The following is a 19,915-nucleotide window of genomic DNA, read 5'->3' as shown; positions in this document are numbered from 1 at the left end:
CTCCTGTACTGAATACTGAAAGGGAAACTTGCCTACAATTAATATAGGTGCCATCATATTCTGTGTCACTGTGGATACAGCATTCAAGTTCAGAAACTCGTTTTTCAGACCATTTAAAGTACTTTTTTATATCTCAATGAATACTGAATGGGTCTGGTTTGACTATATAGGCAGATCGTTCATCTAATTTGCATAGATTATTATGCAGATCATTGGCCTTATCTCCAAATCCAAATGTCTGTATATGTATGTGATTTGCTGGCAAGCTTAAGCATGCTTGCACCAGATCCACAGAAATGCAGAATGAAGCTGTTTCCTGTTCACACATGTTTCATTTGGGAGATGGTGTTACATGTTCACAAAGACCCGTGTAACATCAAATATAACAAATACATGGAGCAAAACAGACTTACCATTTGAGGTACTCCAAAAATGACAACATTCATATACTGGGAAAAGCTGACCTGCAGGGAAAAGTAATGACAAGTAAAGCTGAAAATAATCATTTTTGCAGCAGAGGAAGTCTGAAAAAGAAGCAAGAAGTACATCAATCATTACAGGGCTCTCACATTCCAGTGCTCTACTACACCACACTGCAGCAGCCACAACCAATTCCACTAAGGGATCAAGAAAAAAAAATTTAATTTTTGTCCTAGTTGAAATGGCCAGCTTTTAACTGAAAAGATGATTGGTCTGAGAGAGCTGAAGAATGGTAAAATAACCAGTTTATGTTTATTCAGGTACTGGCTATACCACCTTTCATTTTAAAAAGTCAGTATGGTTAATTTTTATTTGTAGCTATAGATGATTCATGGTCACAAGAAGTGTCAGTGGGATTTCAACTCTGGATTCCCTGGTTCTCAGCCTCCTGACCTAACCATCAGGACAAAAGAATTCATGAAGAACATAAGAATGTAAGTGTTGCCATACTGGGACAGACCAGAGGTCCATCAAGCACAGCATCCTGTTTCCAAAAGGGGCCAATCCAGCTTACACGTACCTGGCAAGATCCCAAAATAGTGTAATACATTTTATACTGCTTATCCTAGAAATACTGTCAAAATGCTAATCGGCTTTCTACTTTCAAAGTTTAGATAAACACAACAAAAAATACTTAAAGTAGAGAAAAGTGCACCCAAGTACTTTTTATGGATGTCAGGGAAGTCTCATATAGTCACACTAGGCTGCACATACAGGCATATTTCTTGTGCCTAATTCCGGTGACAATTTTTAATCATTGACAACCCCCTACCATCCTTATCAATTTTTATAAGTATTTTTACTGCTGATATAAAAATTTTCAATTTACAGGTAATTAGGTGACACCCGTGAATTCAGTGGAAGATTTCTATTTGTCGCAAAAATATACTATGTAATCCATTACTTAGAAACTTCATGACTTATCTGCATGTGTATTATGGAGCGCCCAGGAGCCTATAATGTCCCGACAGGGCCTGTTTCGCTTAATCGCTTTGTCAAGGGACAATCGGCTTCAACTTCCTGGGGTGCTTCTCGCTCATTCAGTTTGGGTTCCTCTTTCTTCCATGTATCACTTTGCACCTGCTCACACTGAATGCCATCTGCCACTTAGATGCCCAGTCTTCCAATCTTTTAAAGTCATCTTGCAATTTTTCACAATCCTTTTAAGACAACAACTTTGAATAACTTCGTGTCATCAGCAAATTTAAATACCTCACTAGTTATTCCCATCTCTAGATAATTTATAAATATGTTAAAAAGCAGCGGTCCCACGGGAACCTCACTATCAATACTTTCCCATTGAGAATACTGACATTTAACCTACTCTCTGTTTTCTATCTTTTACCCAGTTCTTAATCCACAATAGCACACTTCCTCCTATCCAATGACTTTATAATTTCCTCAGGCGTCATTCATGAGGTACTTTGTCAAATGCCTTTTGAAAAGCCAGATACACAGTATCGACTGGCTCATCATTATCCATATGTTTATTCACCCCTTCGAAAAATGTAATAGACTAATGAGGCAAGGTATGCCTTAACTAAATTCATGTTGGCTATGGGGCTCATTTTCAAAACACTTAGACTTACAAAGTTACATAGAGGGGCATTTTCGAAAGGGACATCCACGTTTCGATTTCAACGTCCTTGCTAAACGGACCGATCCAGGGGCGGGGAAACCCGTATTTTCTAAACAAGGTGGACGTCCATCTTTTGTTTCGAAAATACCATCAGGGACGTGTCAAATCCTTAACTTTGGTCCTTAGAGATGGACATCCCTAAACATGGACGTTCCTGATTTTCAGCGATTTTCGAAACCAAAGACATCCATGTCAGAAACGACCAAATGCAAGCCATTTGGTCGTGGGAGGAGCCAGCATTTGTAGTGCACTGGTCCCCCTGACATGCCAGGACACCAACCGTGCACCCTAGGGGGCACTGCAGTGGACTTCAGAAATTGCTCCCAGGTACATAGCTCCCTTACCTTGTGCTGAGCCCCCAAAACCCAGTACCCACAACTGTACACACTACCATAGCCCTTACGAGTGAAGGGGGCACCTAGATGTGGGTACAGTGGGTTTGGGGGGGGGGGGATGGTGCTGGGTCCGCCTGTCTGAAGTGCACTCACCCACTAAAACTGCTCCAGGGACCTGCATACTGCTGTCATGGACCTGAGTATGACATCTGAGGCTGGCAAGACATATTTTGAAAGATGTTTTTTGAGGGTGGGAGGGGGTTAGTGACCACTCGGGGAATAACGGGAGGTCATCCACGATTCTCTCCGGTGGTCATCTGGCCAGTTTGGGCACCTTTTTGTGCCTTAGTCGTAATAAAAACAGGTCCGGGTGAAAACGTCCAAGTGTTCGTTAGGGACGTCCTTCTTTTTTTCCATTATGGGTCAAGGACGTCCAAGTGTTAGGTATGCTCAAGTCCCGCCTTCGCTACTCCTCCGTCACACCCCCTTGAACTTTGGCCGTCCTTGCGATGGAGTGCAGTTGGGGACATCCTAAATCGGGTTTCGATTATACTGATTTGAACGTCCCTGGGAGGACGTCTATCTTCTGATATATGTCGAAAGATGGACGTCCTTCTCTTTCGAAAACGAGCCCAATAGTAACCTATGGAATTTTGTAAGTCTAAGTGCTTTGAAAATATGCCTCTTTGTCTCATTACTCCAAACCTATGTATATGCTCAGTAATTTTGTCCTTTGTCCGGCATCGATGTCACATTCACTGGTCTATAATTTCCCAAATCACCTCTGGAACCCGTTTTAAAAATTGGCATTATATTGGCCACCCTCTAATCTTCTGTTTTGCTTCTCTTGCTAGCACTGATATTATTGCCTTTGCAAAGTGGCTGAAACCTGTCCTCATGGAACAGAGTATTGATACTTAAGTCTCCTGCACTATAGCTCAGAGCACAGTGAGCTACCCACTGAGCTGGAAAGGGCAACACCACACATGGTTTGAGACAATCCCTTTTTTTTCGTTTGTGTATGTATGTGTGTGGTTTTTTTTTTTGTTAAGACCTCAAAGTACCATAATTAACATGTAAGCATAGAAGCTGATTGCAGATCAATAGAAGTCAGGGATTCCAGTGTTTCAGTTCTCCTGATTGGAGTGCATAAGTACCAATACCAATACATCAGTTATAGTCCGCATATACCTTGTAAAGGATAGTGATAGGAGTGTACTACCATCCACCTGGCCAGATGAACAGACAGATGCAGAAATGTTATCAGAAATTAGGGAGACTAGCAAACTGGATAACACAATAATAATGGGTGATTTCAATTACCACAAGTATTAGAATCTGTAGAACTTAATATCAAAATATAACAAGTTGCTTCTACAATTGTCCTAAGTATCTCAAGGTGTATCTTGTGTTAAGTAATGAAACATAGTGGAGAAAAAAGGCCTCAGTATCTTTGGAGACCACCTCTGTTTGAATGATACAACTTTCATAAACATAGAGGGCTCTTTTTAATCATTGGTCAGAAAAAATCTCCACTAGTCCCAGTGATATTCATATAACAAAAACAAGATAACCTTTTTAAAGATACTGATATGACTGGAGACAATGAAGTGCTGTAAACATACACAGAGTACTTATCTTGGATGACAAATATTCCTGTATTCTTCATATTTATCGAGTACATATCCACATATATCCCAACAGGGGGTAGGGTACCCTGTTTCGCTTTGACTTGGCTGCTTCAGCGAAAAAATTGTTTTTAAATATAATCCATACAAAAACAACAAAATACAACTGACAGATGTCTCTAATGGCCATTTTGTGTTTAGGAGCCATTAGCGACGTCTGTCAGTCAGGTGCTAGGTGTTCCATAACACCTGTTCCTTCCTGCTTGTTCAGGTATTACATTGCTACCTCGTTAGTATTACCTGACCAAGAATAAGGTTATGAAAGGTCTTGAGAGCACACCAAACAGCTTGCAACTCCAGAAGGTTGATATGATATATTTTCACCTGTGGGGACTAAGAACCCTGTGTGTAGAGAGCATCTAGGTGTGCTCTGCAACCTGTCATGAAGGCATTTGTGGTGAGGACTTTGTAATGCAGAAGTGGCTGGAATGCAAGGCCCTAGGTAAGATTTTGAGACATCATCCGCCACAGTAGGGAGTGGTATAGCTGTGGAGTGATCCGAATGCAAGCTGATAATAATCCTGTGGCTTGTGATCACTGAGAAGAGTGTCCACTGAGGAATTCAGAACTGAAGACGAGTCAATGATGTTACATGGACTGTTGAAGCCATGTGACTGACTAGGCAGAGCATCTGTTGAGCAAATATGTGGGTGAAGTTGAACACTTCAGTGGTAAGATACACTATATTGTTTGCCCTCGGTTGAGGAAGGAAGGTCCTGCCCTGAGTAGTATCAAAGAGAGCTCCTATGAACTCTAAGGTTGAAATTGGTTGATGTCGTGATCTGGAGTAATTGACCGCAAATCCGAGGAGTTCTAGGAGTCGTCTGGTGGAGTGGAGATACTTGACGATTATCAGGAGGCTGCCTTGATTAACCAGACATCCATGTAGGGAAAGACATGTATGCCCCATTTGCAAAGTGTTGCACTTACTACTATCAGACACTTCGTCTTCACTCGAGAAGCTGAGGCCAAGCCAAATGGTGAGACCTTGTATTGATGGTGCAGAATTCCACAGGATTTTTCTGGTTGCAGGGAGAATATGTATGTGTGTATATCTGTTTGAGATCTAGAGGGCAAAGCCAATCATTGAGTTGTATCATGGGAAGTAGTAACCCAAAGGAAACCATGTAAAATTTTTCTTTGAGTAGAAACTTGTTTAAGGTCTTGTAGATCAAGAATTGGACGTACTCCCCCCTTCTTCTTTTTTGGTATAAGAAAATATCTGGAATAGAACCCTTTACCCCTGCTCAGAGTTGGAACTGTTTCTACTGTATTCTGCTGGAGAAGGGATGACAGCTCCTCTTGAAATAATTTCATTTGGAGGAAATTGAAACGAGACTCTCTTGGTAGATGGTTGGGAGTTCTTCTTTGTCAATGCACAGCACAGTCATGCTAAATGGTGTTTAGCACCCAAAGGTCAGAGGTTATGAGAGGCCACTTCTACTGGAAAAGAGTGAGCCTTCCTCCAACAGGTAGTTTCACTTGGAATGGACAACTGTACAGTGGCAATGCTCTCTAGGAAAGAGTCAAGAGTTAGGTTGTTGTTTACACTAGAAGGTGTCTGGGTTTTCTGACCCCGCTGCTATCTTGGAAGTGAGCGCTGGGGAGTAGTCTTTTGAGGTAGAGGAGGAGGAGGAGGAGGAGAAGGAGTGTAATGACTCTTAGACATGTAGTAATTTGAGAGAAAAATGGCCGACGCTAAGTCTAAAGACTGTAATGCCCAGGCAGCTCAAGTAGTCGCATACCCAAAAATAGTTGATGCTTCCCAGGCAAGAGAAGCTCAGAATCCCCAAAAGGCCAATAACTGAAAAATGAAAATAATTGAAAAAAAAAAAAAAAATATATATATATATATATATATATTGAATAAATGAATACTGAAAATACAAGGATATGAAGAAAAAATGTCCCAAAAAAGGGAACACACCAATAAAGCAAATGTTTGACACACTGAAGAGACATCAAAAAGTCAACCGCTCTGCTCCGCGGAAAATGATAGAGTTCTGGTCCTGCGGTCGAGCGTCGGGCAAGAAGGCACCCGCACATGTGCGGTGGGGGTGCTGCCTCAAAGATTTAAAGTAACAGTGCACTTGGCACCGGGATCCATAGATGACGTCACCCACATGTGAGAATATTATGATTGCTTGTCCTCACAGAAAGTAAATGTGTGTGTATGTGTGCGTGTGCATGCACTGGCACTTGTGAATCACACACATACACACACACATGTATCAATAATGAGTTAATTTCCAAAAGCCATTTGCCACCTTTCATGCAGGTAAAGTGAGCACTGATGCTTCTTCATGTTTATATGGCTGACATGATCTATTGTTTTCCTTTGATTGCAACTGCTTTTCTGCTGTGCCCCCTCCCCTTCCCAGAAGCTGCTGCCCCAGATGACCACCTAGTCATGCCTAATGGTTGGGCCGGCTTTGCATACAATTTTGAAAGAAAAAAGGAGATATATTAGCCCTTTTCAACAAGATCATCTGTTCATTGTCAAATTCGGTGTATTTCTCTTTTGCTCTTTGTAAGGCTTTGTCACAAATATGCACCTTCCACAGATCCGATACGTAGAAACTGGCATTGTGATGTACTCCTTCTCTCCAGGCACGGTATCTTGAGTACAAGACCAACCAGGGATTTAGTTCATAGCCAACAGCTTGGAATCCCTCTTTGGCTGCTGCTATCACCTACAAAGGAACAAATCAACCGATCAGCAATAAGGACTGTCCAGATAGTAACATTTGTTGTTTTTTTATGTGTGCAGCCTCTCAGCTAAAGTGCGCATCCATGTGTTTTTGCAAATTTGTATAATTTGCAGAAAACAAATTAAAGTTCCACAAAATGCATCTGTGGAAATAAACTAGGCAATCTTGAAAGTTCATGCTAAATGCTAAGTAGCCCGTTATATATCTATGGGCTTCTCAACATTTGGCATGTGCTAAGCTTAAATAGAAGGGCCCTTTTTAGAGTTATGCTCTTACATCAGCAAACAGTTTACTACAGCTGAGTGCCTACATTTATATTCACAATTTCACTAAACTCCTAAATTTAGGAGCATAAATAATGGATGGTGAAAAAGGGTTAGGAACTTTGCACTGATTTTCAGCACAGGCTCATAAACTGGACTTACAAATCTTGACAAATGAGTGGGAAGCCTAAATTTATATCTTTTAAGCTCCTAAATTAAGATGAAATTTCAGCAGAAATCATGGGATCCTGAGTTTGGTTGAAAATAAGTCACAAATTTAGGCCCTTAGCTTTTTTTAATATCAGCCCTTAATATCTTTAATTTGGTCTAGTAACACACATCACAATCTAGAAAAGTTCCAGTTTTCTTTGGGGCCTACAGATCTGCAGAAATTTGATCAATTTCTTTAACTGAGTGTCTAGAGAATTTGATCAACAGAATTAGATCACTGGATGTGGTTAACTTGGTTAGCTTCTGATACTGCCCCACACAGGAGATTCATTAATAAATAAAGAGTTTGGATTGGGTTTCAAGGTGGTTGACTGAATTAGAAATTAGCTGAGTGGTATACAACAGAGGGCAGTGGTTAATGAATTCACTCCAAGGAGGAAAAGGTGATTAGTAAGGTATTTCCCATCTATTCTGTTCAATATCTTTGTGAGCAATATTATGGAGCTGTTAGAAGGAAAAGTTTGCCTTTTTGCAAATAACACTGTGATTTGCAATGGAACAGACAATACTAAAGAAGCAGACAAAATGAGGTGTGATCAAAGAAAGACCACAGAGTGGTTGACTTAGCAGTTAAAATTCAATGCAAAAAAGTACACAGAGGGGCATTTTCAATGTCACATCTAAGTCCGACTTTGGACATTTTGCTCAAAGCATTCAAGATTCAAGTGGCAAACATAGTGATTTTCGAAACAGCAAAACGTATGTATTTGTGCTCTGTACATTTATCTTTTTGGTCCACTTTTGAAAAAAAAAAAAACATTGAAGGGAAAAATGCACAAAATCAAGCCATTTGGATGTAAGAGGAGCCAGCATTCTTAGTAGACTAGTAACACAGATATCCCAGAAGAGCAGTGGGGCACCCTAGGGGAGCACTGCAGTGAACTTCACTTAAAAGCTCATCTCACCGTTACCCCCCTTATATTGTACGGTGGGCCCTACAAAACCCACCAGAAACCTACTATATCCAACTGTACACCACTACAATAGCCCTTATGGCTGTGTCACCTATATGTGGGTACAGTAGATTTTTGGTGAGTTTTGAAAGGCTCATACTTTCCACCACATGTGTAACAGTAGAGTGGGAAATCGACCATCTCTACAGTGCAGTGCACCAGCCACTAGTCTACTCCAATAGGACTGGCTATAACAACTGAGGCTGGCATTGAGGCTGGTATGTACTGTTTCTTTCACATCTTTGGGGGGGGTGGAAGGGGGTCAGTGACCACTGGGGGGGGGGGGGGGGTAAGTGGAGCTAACTGGTCAATTACTGCTCTTTTTTGTGGCTTAGCTGTTAAAAGGTTTTAGTCCTGGAAATTTTTTTGTTCCATTATGACAGAAAAACATCCAAGTGTTAGGAATGCCCTAACACTCCCAACACCCCCCCTTGTGATTTGGATGTACTGAAGAAGAAATGCATAGATAAACGTCTGCAAAATAGGTTTCGAAAATAGCGATTTGAGCATTTTGGCAAGCAAAATGTCCAAATACTGCTTTATGCCACTTTTTAAACATTTTTCTCTTCCTAAAATGAGCCCCATAGTCATACATTTGGGGTGCAATAATCCAATTGGGCAGAACCACATAGAAGGGCAGATTCTGTTGTGTACTGGGGATAACAGACCACAGGGTGATCGTATCTCATAATCTCAAGGTAGCAAATATAGTTTGATAAAGAGCCAGGGGGATTTATAGAAGAAGTAACCAGTGGTTTTGGTTCCAGCCAAAATCAAATCCGCAGCTGAAATCCGCCACTTGGTTTCAGCTAGAACCAGAACTGAAACTGTGGCCTCGTTCCTTGCTGCTAGCCCACTCTCCAAGCAGCCACTTCCCGACAGAAGACTCATTCCCTCCCCTGGCCGCCACTAACTCCACCCCCCAAAGGCCCCCCAGGCAGGGCCGTGCCGATGCGGTAAGCGAGGTAAGCGCCGCAGGGGGGCGCCCACCTCTGGAGGGCGCCGCCGCGGTGCTTACCCTCGCCCCGCCGAGGCCTTTAAATCTTTTGGTCGCCCCGGGTGTCACCAGAAAGGGGGGTGCCGCCGCTCCCGCTGCTCTTCATCCTGGCACCCCCCCCCCCCGCCGCTCCCGCTGCTCTTCATCCTGGCACCCCCCCCCCCCCCGCACCAGCCCTTTAAATTTATTTGCCGACGCGATAGCGAGCGCAGCACCTCGTGTGGAAGTAAAGGAAGCGGATCCGATCATCTCATTGGGCCTTCCCTCACTGTCCCGCCCTCCTCTGACGCAACTTCCTATTTCCTCTAGGGCGGGACAGTGAAGGAAGGCCCAATGAGATGATCGGATTCGCTTCTTTTACTTCCACACGAGGTGCTGCGCTCGCTATCGCGTCGGCAATTTCTTTTTAAAGACGGGTGGCAGGAAGGGAGAAGACGAGGCAGGGTGAGGGTGGGGGACAGATGGGGTGACCGTGAAGGTGGGGGAGGACTCGGATAGCAGAAGGGACTGGGTGGGAGACAGATGGGGTGAGGGGGACTCGGATGGGCAGAAGGGACTGGGTGGGAGACAGATGGGGTGAGGGTGGGGGGCACTTGGATAGCAGAAGGGACTGGGTGGGAGACAGATGGGGTGAGGGGGACTCGGATGGGCAGAAGGGACGGTGGGAGACAGATGGGGTGAGGGGGACTCGGATGGGCAGAAGGGACTGGGTGGGAGACAGATGGGGTGAGGGTGGGGGGCACTTGGATAGCAGAAGGGACTGGGTGGGAGACAGATGGGGTGAGGGGGACTCGGATGGGCAGAAGGGACTGGGTGGGAGACAGATGGGGTGAGGGGGACTCGGATGGGCAGAAGGGACTGGGTGGGAGACAGATGATGGGGTGAGGGTGGGGGCACTTGGATAGCAGAAGGGACTGGGTGGGAGACAGATGGGGTGAGGGGGACTCGGATGGGCAGAAGGGACTGGGTGGGAGACAGATGGGTTGAGGGTGGGGGGCACTTGGATAGCAGAAGGGACTGGGTGGGAGACAGATGGGGTGAGGGGGACTCGGATGGGCAGAAGGGACTGGGTGGGAGACAGATGGGGTGAGGGGGACTCGGATGGGCAGAAGGGACTGGGTGGGAGACAGATGGGGTGAGGGTGGGGGGCACTTGGATAGCAGAAGGGACTGGGTGGGAGACAGATGGGGTGAGGGGGACTCGGATGGGCAGAAGGGACTGGGTGGGAGACAGATGGGGTGAGGGGGACTCGGATGGGCAGAAGGGACTGGGTGGGAGACAGATGATGGGGTGAGGGTGGGGGCACTTGGATAGCAGAAGGGACTGGGTGGGAGACAGATGGGGTGAGGGGGACTCGGATGGGCAGAAGGGACTGGGTGGGAGACAGATGGGGTGAGGGGGACTCGGATGGGCAGAAGGGACTGGGTGGGAGACAGATGGGGTGAGGGTGGGGGGCACTTGGATAGCAGAAGGGACTGGGTGGGAGACAGATGGGGTGAGGGGGACTCGGATGGGCAGAAGGGACTGGGTGGGAGACAGATGGGGTGAGGGGGACTCGGATGGACAGAAGGGACTGGGTGGGAGACAGATGGGGTGAGGGTGGGGGGCACTTGGATAGCAGAAGGGACTGGGTGGGAGACAGATGGGGTGAGGGGGACTCGGATGGGCAGAAGGGACTGGGTGGGAGACAGATGATGGGGGGAGGGTGGGGGCACTTGGATAGCAGAAGGGACTGGGTGGGAGACAGATGGGGTGAGGGGGACTCGGATGGGCAGAAGGGACTGGGTGGGAGACAGATGGGAGAAGGGGCATGGAGCTGGAACTGGGGTCTGAAAAGTGAGCAGGAGGGAGAATGGGGTCATGCCTGGGGCAGGGGTGGATGGGAGAATCAATGGATCTGGAACTAGGGGCAGCCGCAGGTGGGAACTGGGAGCCGAAAAGAGGGGGCAGTGAGAGAGGGGGGATAGATCCTGGATGGAATGGGGAGTGAGAGGGAGGGCAGACCCTGAATGGATGGGAGGGGGAAAGAGAGAGGGCAAATGGTGAATCGAAGGAGCAGAGAGAAAGGGCAGACAGTGGATAGAAGGGAGTGAAAGAGCAGACAGTGGATGGAAGGGGGCAGAGATAGAGGGCAAATGCTAGAGGGAAAGGAGAGAGAGAGGGCAGATGGTGGATGGAAGGGGGAGAGAGAGATGGCAGACTGGGGCAGATGGTGGATGGAAGGTGCAGAAATAGAGGGCAGATGTGGATGGAAGGGACATTAGAGAGGGCAGACACTTGAGAGCAGAGAGAGAGCGAAGACAGATGCTGGATGGAAGGAAGACGGTGAAAAGAAGATAAGGAAAGCAGAAACCAAAGACAACAAACTGTAAATATATATTTTTATTATTTTGCTTTAGGATATAGTATTTTAGCTGTGTTAATAAATGTTTATAAATAGAACATGTAAATAAGGTAATCTTTTTATTGTACTAATTTTAATACATTTTGACTTAACTTTCAGAGAACAAAACCCCCTTCCTCAGATCAGGATAGGATACTGTAACAGCACTATACTGTATTGACCTGAGGAAGGAGATTTTGGCCTCTGGAAGCTAAATGTATTAGTCCAATAAAATGGTATTATTTTATTTTCTGTATTTGTTTTATTTCTATTTGTTAATTTGTAAAGTGGTGATTGGTATTTGTTTTTTCAAATTTACATCTGCTGTCTTTATATTTTGCACAGTACTAGGGGACATTTTCTGTTTCTGTGGTGTTGCATTGTATGCAGAGTCTGGCATTGGGGGTTCAGTTTAATTTTTGTCTAAATAGAAAGTTTATGATTACTTATCCTATAGTGGATTAGGGTGTATCTGTGTTTGAAAAAGACATGGCTTTCAGTTGGCATTGACTGTGCAGGATCTACGATCTGTACTATTCTGTCTGGTTTCGTTTTACAATAGGTGAATTGATGTTCTAGTGCTCACTGTAGTGTTTAAGATGCTTTCCTTTTCCTTGTGTAACTCGTAGAAATGACTGCTTATGGTATGGTAAAATTGCTCTATAGGTCGTGAGTGTTTTGTATTCTCGGTATGCCTAGTACTGGATTGGGGGGGGGGGGGGTGTTAAACAATGACCGGCCCCGGGTGTCAACTACCCTAGCTACGCCACTGCTGCCGACGTCTCCCTTCCCTTGCACTCGTTGGTTCCCTCAGTGTCCCGCCTTCTTCTGACGTCAGAAGAAGGCGGACACTGAGGGAACCAAGAGCGCAAAGGGAAGGGAGACGTCGGCAGCGCTCCGCTTTCACTGACGCTGCTGCGACCGGAAGTAAAAGATTTAAAGGCCCCAGGGTGCGGAGGGAAGGGCAGAGAGGCATGGATGGGAGGGCAGGGCCCAGGGAGAGGACAAATTGCTGGAAGGGAAGGGGAGGGGAGAGAGGATTGCTGGCTATGGATGGAGGAGGGAAGGGCAGAGAGGGACAAGGATGGACATGGGGGCCCAGGGAGAGGACAAATTGCTGGAAATGGAGGGGAGGGGATAGAGGAGGCAAGGATTGCTGGCTATGGATGGAGGAGGGAAGGGCAGAGAGGGACAAGGATGGACATGGGGGCCCAGGGAGAGGACAAATTGCTGGAAATGGAGGGGAGGGGAGAGAGGAGGATTGCTGGGTATGGATGGAGGAGGGAAGGGCAGAGAGGGACAAGAATGGACATGGATGGGAGGGCAGGACCCAGGGAGAGAGGAGAAATTGCTGGAAATGGATATAGAGCAAGAAATGAAGAAGAAAGGAGAAAAGTAAAGAAATAAATGGAAAGGAAGCCCTGGAAATGGAGTTAAGAGGACATATAGCAGCAGAATCAGATACTGGACCAGCATGATTGAAAAAAGAAAGTCACCAGACAACAAGGTAGAAAAAAATTATTTTATTTTCATTTTAGCGTTTGGAATATGTCCACTTTGAGAATTTACATCTGCTATCTTATTTTGCAATGTATAGCAATTAGTTTCTAAGAATATTGCTGACAATTCCTTTCAGTGTGGCAAGTGGTGAGCGATCATTTTCATGGGGGGGGGGGCGTGATCATTTTCACGGGGGGGGGGGGGCGCCAACTGATAGTCTGCAGGGGGGCGCCAGAGACCCTAGGCACGGCCCTGCCCCCAGGTCAACCTTTTAAAAGCCCTGGTGGTCTAGTGGCCTCTTTGGGGCAGGAGCATCCCGAGTTGCTCCTGCCTCCATTGGCTGCATTGTGAAAATGGCGGCTGCGATTTCCCACAGCGGCATCCTCCACAGGAAGTCATGGCCACCATTTTTACAATACAGCCAGTGGGGGCAGTAGCAACTTGGGATGCTCTAGCCCTGAAGAGGCCACTAGACCACCAGGGCTTTTAAAAGGTAGGCCTAGGAGGACCTACCAAGGGGAGGAAGAGGGCAGAGTTAGTGGGCAGCCCAGGAAAGGAACAGGTTTTTTGTTGGAGGAGGCTGGCTCAGAGGGCGACAGACTTGTGGCAGCAGCAGTAGGGATGGCAAGGGTGGGGACATGGTTTATGTTTCTGCCAAAAATGCACACTCATTTTCAGCTGAAACTCGTATTTTAGGTCAGTTTCAGTGCCGAACCTGAAACCAAAACCAAATTTCAGTTGGCCTCCAAAGTATAGCCAGTAGGAAAAAAAAGGAAATGATGATGAATGCTCATTTAAGAATACCGAGTCTAAAAAGTAGAAGTAGGCTGGAGACAGTTCAAAGAGAGGCTACCAAAATGGTACAGGGTCTATACCGAAAACCTTATGAAATGGGGCTAAAGTACCAAAATACACTATAGAGAGGAGTAATAGCAAAGGTATAATAGCAACATTCATATACATCAAAGATATAAATCAGATACAAGAACAAAGCTCCCAAACCTGTCTTGGGGATCCAAGACAGATGGGTTTTTACCATATCCACAATGAATATTCATGAGATAGATTTGCATATATTCCCTCATTGCGTGCAAATTTATCCAATGCATATTCATTGTGGATGTCCTGAAACACTCAACTGGCTGGGGGTACAGAGCTCCAGGGGGGACACAACAGAGAGCCCCAGGGGGACACAGTAAACAGCTCCAGGAAACAAAGAACAGAGCTCCAGGGGGGGGTCAGATTCAAGAACAGCATCTGGAAAGGGAGGCATACCACTGGTTTCATGTATGAAAGTGGGCAAGACTCAGGGGACAATCTACCATTGCTGCATACTAATGGGAAGATGCACTAAAAAATCGTTAAAGCCCTTCCCTTACCGATTCCCTTAGCAAATCGGTAAGGAACGGGCATGCATCAAGGAAAAGGAATGCAAATGAGCTGCTCGTTGTAGCTCATTTGCATTCTCTATTCCGTTGGTATACAGTCGGCCAGTCGGCCGGTCAAGCATGCGCAGAGCAGCCAAGCGTTATGCTGGCTGCTCTGCGCATGCCAAATACGCCTCTGTGCTGCCCGAAAGGAAGACACCGCGCCGCTCAACCCCTCCACGGCCTGCTGCAGGAAGGCTCCGAAGCGGCTTGATCCTAGCAGGAGAGTGTAGTTGAGGACGTCCATCCAAAAAGACGTCCTTTTTGGACCTCCCCCCCCCCCCCCCCGCGCAATAATAAAAACGTCCTTTTTGGACGTGCTTCGCTTAGCTGAGAGACCTGGAAGTCTCTGGGCCAATCACAACGCGTTTAGCTGAGCTAAGCATGCTGTGATTGGCTCAGAGACTTCCAGGTCTCTCAGCTGAATGAAGCATGTCCAAAAAGGACGTTTTTATTATTGCAGGGGAGGGGGGGGGGTTAAAAAAGGACGTCTTTTTGGATGGATGTCCTCAACTGCACTCTCCTGCTAGGATCGAGCCACACTGGAGCCTTCCTGCAGCAGGCCATGGAGGGGGTGAGCGGCGCAGTGTCTTCCTTTCGGGCGGCACAGGTTTTTATTAAGTGAAGGACATCCAAAAAGAACGTCTTTGGCGTGGGGTTTTTTTTTCAGAGGAAGGACGTCCTAAAAGGATGTCCCTGACGACATTTTCTTCTTCCGATTTGCCCCAACGAGAGGTGTAGACCTCCCGTTAGGTTTTTCATGGTAAGGGGATAGGAAAACCATAGTGCATCTCATTATAATAGCCTTGCAATAGCCTTTGGATCAACTGCATTCCGTTTTCGTTAGCTGCTACCGTGATTGGAAAATGGCTCGGAGAAGCCTTTAGTGCATGCCACGGTTTACTACTTGCTCGTTAATGGCTCGTTAAGTTTAGTGCATCTGGCCCCCAGTCACTAGTGGAAAGGGGAGAGTTAATATCTAGAAAGTATGGCTATGCTCCTTGATCCCTTTGAGTTTCTGTGCTGCAAGACAGAGTAAGCAACTCAGCCTGATACTCAACATTTTCATGCCACTTTCCGGGCCATTTCATTCAACAGCTCAAAATTATGCCAAGTTTATTTTTGACTTCAGATTTCTAATGTCCAGTGCTGGCCCCAGTACAAATAACTGAAAGTGGCATACGACCTATTGCTTGCCCTCTTACTAAATAAAGCAATCAGTCCTCTATCTGGGACAATGATAGGCTTGCTTTCAAATGCCTGATAGCTTTGCTTTCCTGCTGAAGCCTGCCACTCAGGTCCTCTGGCTCTCGATGTAATCCTTCAGTGCCTTCCACTCTTGTTTTGATATCTGAATCTTCAATTAATCTTGGATTATACATACTGTTCATCTAATTGTATATGTACCACACTGGATTAATATGCCTTTTATCAAAATAAATACTAACTCCCCTTTGTAGTTCCAGCCAAACTCTGAAATAGGTATAAGTGTCAAAACAGCAATCAGTTTCATAAACTCCTTTGCACATGCAAGACTGAGAGCAGGAGAGGCTTAGATTAAAGGTAATATACAAATGTATTAAATCAATAAAGTTGAAAAGATTAAAGACTCATAGATAGTACTGCTAACACCAGGACATCATTTCAAGCACACGCTGCCTCTGCATGTCATTAAAACCCTTTCTGGCACTGTGTTACTGATCAGGAGCCACTCTCATTATTCCTGCTTCACGAACTGACACGCACAGAAACATTTTATCCCCGAAGGCAGCTGAGCGACCACTCAGCCACAACTGAAAACTCCCTGCTCTTTGTATACCGATAGCACAAATAACTCTTTAAATAAATTGCGTGCTGTATGTCACAGATATATGCCGCTATGAGTTATTTCTGGATTAGCAGTTTTATAAATGATCTTAAATAAATAAATATTTTAAAATATGTCAAGAAAGAAGAATTATGACCACAAGATCATTTAAACAACCTTAATCTGTTGTCTGCTGCTCCTGCCAAATCCAAAGGGTCAAGTTAGGACTGTCACTGAGTAACTTTTAGCAAAACGGCAAATGAAAATTCATAGCGCTTGACTAACTACAAAAAAAACAGTCATATAATCAAATATTTCAACATCAACTCCAATTTATTATTTCATATTAACTAGAAGTGCTTGTAGAATCACAGCTGTATGCATAGCTGGGTGTGTCTAGCAAGCTGCAGAGGGGACCTAGGATGCCAGGTGTTCCGAACATAGGAAAGGTGGACATTGAAAGGAGTTAAGTGGAGATCTTGCATGCTCATCGACGCAAGACAATGCAGAGGAAGAAGATCAAAAAGGCTGACTTGGAAAGGAGAGCTATCTTGCAAGAGCTCTCTATAGCTGGCAGCTGAAATACACGCTTGGCAGTGTGGAAAGAGCAGTCTCAATGGACTAGTTGTCCCTTTTCTGCTTTCATTTACTTTGTTATTTTGGAGTTAGAACACACCCTTCTCAGTAGCTCAAGGCAAGTTACATTCAGGCAGGGGCATAGCCACAGTGGGCCTCAGGGACTCAGGCTCCCCAAATGTTGGCTCAGACCCCCCAGTGTCCGTGCATCCCATTCAGTCTTACCCCCCTCCCCACCCATCTCGTATTACCCGGTTTCTTTCTCCCCTTCCATGTACCGATGTCAAGCAGCACAATTTTCCTCCCTCCCTCCTTTTGCTGCTCTGCCGAGCCGCGCTAATAAATAACCTAAAGAAGATGCGCGGGACCACAGCTCTCTTCCTGCCCGCCATTGTTTCCTGTGCTAGTCCCACCTCCTCTCATGTAAACTTTCACAGCCATTACTCTTTCAACTTTCACGACCAAGCCCAGGAGGAAGGTCCAGATTTACCCACAGCCCTACCACAGTCTGAGCTTAAGGGGCAGATGCACTAAGGTCCTCGGAAGAGCCCTTCCCTTACCGATTCCATAACAAATTGGTAGGGAATGGCCATGCATCAAGGAAAGGGAATGCAAATGAGCTGCTCGTTGTAGTTTACTTGCATTCTCTATGCCCTCGGAAGCCAGTCGGTTGAGCATGCGCAGAGCAGCCAAAAAAAACAACAACAACAAAAAAAGACGTCCCTGAAACTTGTCAGCAGCCTGAAACCTCAGAAAAGAAACAGTGCTGAAAAGAGCCCCAGTTAATTTAAGTGCTACTGCTCTTAACATTTCCATTGTTTACTGCTTTGCATGTTAAAGGCAGGCTTACATCAGGCAATTAGGAAGAAGGACTTCTCTGAAGAAAAAAAAAAAATCCAAGTGCTCATCATGGAGTCTAACAGTCTAACACGGGGAGCTGGAGGTCTTCCTGCAGCTTTTGTGATGGGCGTCCTTATTTATTTATTTATCGCATTTGTACCCCACGCTTTCTCACACATGGCAGGCTCAATGCGGCTTACTTAGTAACAATATAAAGAATTACAAAGTTGTAAGAAGACTATACAGTTTGTAGTAAACGCAAAATTAAATGGGTTAACGGATAAGTAAATTGAACATAGAAGGAATTGAGCGCAGAAGGAGTTGAGCGTTGAGACGTAGGCGTAAGAAGATGGAAGGAATGGATATGGGGTAGCAAAAAGGATAAAGGGAAACATGGTCAGTGTAAAACAAATTGTCAATATCAGTTGCCAGTATCAGCTAAACGCGCTGGGATTGGCTGAGAGAGACCTGGAAGGAGGGACATCCAAAACGTTTTGATTTGGATATGCTCGCACATCCCGATCTTGTGGGGGGGGGAGGGGGGCACAAGCAGAAAACAACCTTGGAGGGGACTGTTGAGAGAACTGTGGTTGTGGTCAGTTTAGGCAGGTAAGAAAAACAGGGACGTCCTTTTTTTTTTTTCTTCAGAGAAGTCCTTCCTAATTGCAGGTAAGAAAAACACGTCCAAGAAGGACACCCATCACAAAAGTTGCAGGAAGACGTCCAGCTCGTTAGACGTCCCTGATGAGCACTTGGACGTGGCTAGGCAGTGAAGGACGTCCCTGACAAGCACTTGGACGTTTTTTTTCACAATTTTTTTTGGGGTGGGTTACATTTATAGAAGTTTTTAGAGGCTGCACAGCCCCAACGAGAGGTACAGACCTCCCGTTAGATTTTCCATGGTTAGGCAATCAGAAAACGGTAGTGCATCTCATTACAATACGATTTATACACATTGGGGTACTAATTTGCTCATCTGCATTCCGTTTTCGTTAGCTGCTACCCTGATCGGAAAATGGCTCGGAGAACCATTTAGTGCATGCCACGGTTTACTACTTACTACTACTACTTATCATTTCTAAAGCACTACTAGACGTACGCAGCGCTGTACACTTGAACATGAAGAGACAGTCCCTGCTCAACAGAGCTTACAATCTAATCAGGACAGACAGAACAAACAAGAGAAAAGGGAATATTAAAGTGAGGATGAATGGCTTGTTAAGTTTACTGCATCTGGCCCTAAGTCAGCAAAGTTTTGGGCAGACATGACAAATCACTTGCATTTGGCTTGTGACACACACATTCAGACCCCTTCTCCAGCTCGCATGCATAACCGTTACAATCTCACGCATTGCTGATCGCTCCTATGGTCCACCAAACTCGCTTAAGGCCACCACCCAGGACGCTGAACAGACGCTGCTTCTGGCCAATGCAGGGTCTTTCTTCTGCAGCTCCCACCTCCTCTTACGATATTTCCGGTTTCTGGAGGCAGGAGTGGCAGAAGAAAGGCCCCGCATTGGCCAGAAGCAGGATCTGTTCAGAACTATAGGCAGTGGCCTTAAGCAAGTTAGATAGACCACAGGAGCCAAGAAATTCAGAGATGCCAGCTGGGGAGCGGGAGAAGAAAAAGGAGAAAGTGTCAAGGGGAGGTGAGAGAAAGAGAAGTCAGGATGGTGGTGAGGGGGGAGTGAGAGAGAAAGAGATGCCAGGATGTTAGAGGGAGAGAGGGAGAGAGAAAGAGATGCCAGGGTGGTGGGGAAAGAAGGAAGAGGGATTTGTGCTGGAACTCCGAAGGGGAGGTGGAACAGGAGCAAGGGAGGAGAGAGGAATGCTGGACCCCGGGGGGGGGGGGGCAGAAGGAGGGAAAAGAGGGAGAGATGCTGGCCTGATGGAGGACAGGATGAGAAATACTGGCATGTTGGGGAGGGTAGGCATATGGACACAGAAAAGTTATGTTTGAAAAGGCAAGAATAGGGACATAGAGGGAAGAGATGTTCAACATGGCGGCAATTTTATTTTTCTAATCATGTTGGTCCCAAATCTACTTTCTGCTTTCCTCTGATTTCTCTTAACGTTTTTTTATTT

The 19,915-nt window shown here is 45.6% G+C and overlaps 1 protein-coding gene across 3 annotated transcripts in view; it reads right to left on the bottom strand.

Annotated features, from left to right (window-relative positions):
- ATPSCKMT (ATP synthase c subunit lysine N-methyltransferase) overlaps window positions 1-19,915 on the bottom strand; it is a 73,680-nt gene that overhangs the window by 31,838 nt on the left and 21,927 nt on the right. For 2 of the 3 annotated variants that reach the window (XM_030205310.1, XM_030205295.1), the window contains exons 3-4: window positions 6,698-6,835; window positions 414-464 (exon numbers count right to left, since the gene is read on the bottom strand). In XM_030205310.1, coding sequence (XP_030061170.1) covers window positions 414-464; window positions 6,698-6,835 — 189 coding nt within the window. The remainder of the gene's footprint in view (window positions 1-413; window positions 465-6,697; window positions 6,836-19,915) is intronic. The other variant, XM_030205303.1, reaches the window with a different exon arrangement.

The sequence above is a fragment of the Microcaecilia unicolor genome, chromosome 1 (assembly GCF_901765095.1).
Source record: "Microcaecilia unicolor chromosome 1, aMicUni1.1, whole genome shotgun sequence".
NCBI classification, from domain to species: Eukaryota; Metazoa; Chordata; class Amphibia; order Gymnophiona; family Siphonopidae; genus Microcaecilia; species Microcaecilia unicolor.
The sequence above is the reverse complement of the archived record's forward strand: the minus strand, read 5'-3'. Positions and strand labels throughout refer to the sequence as shown.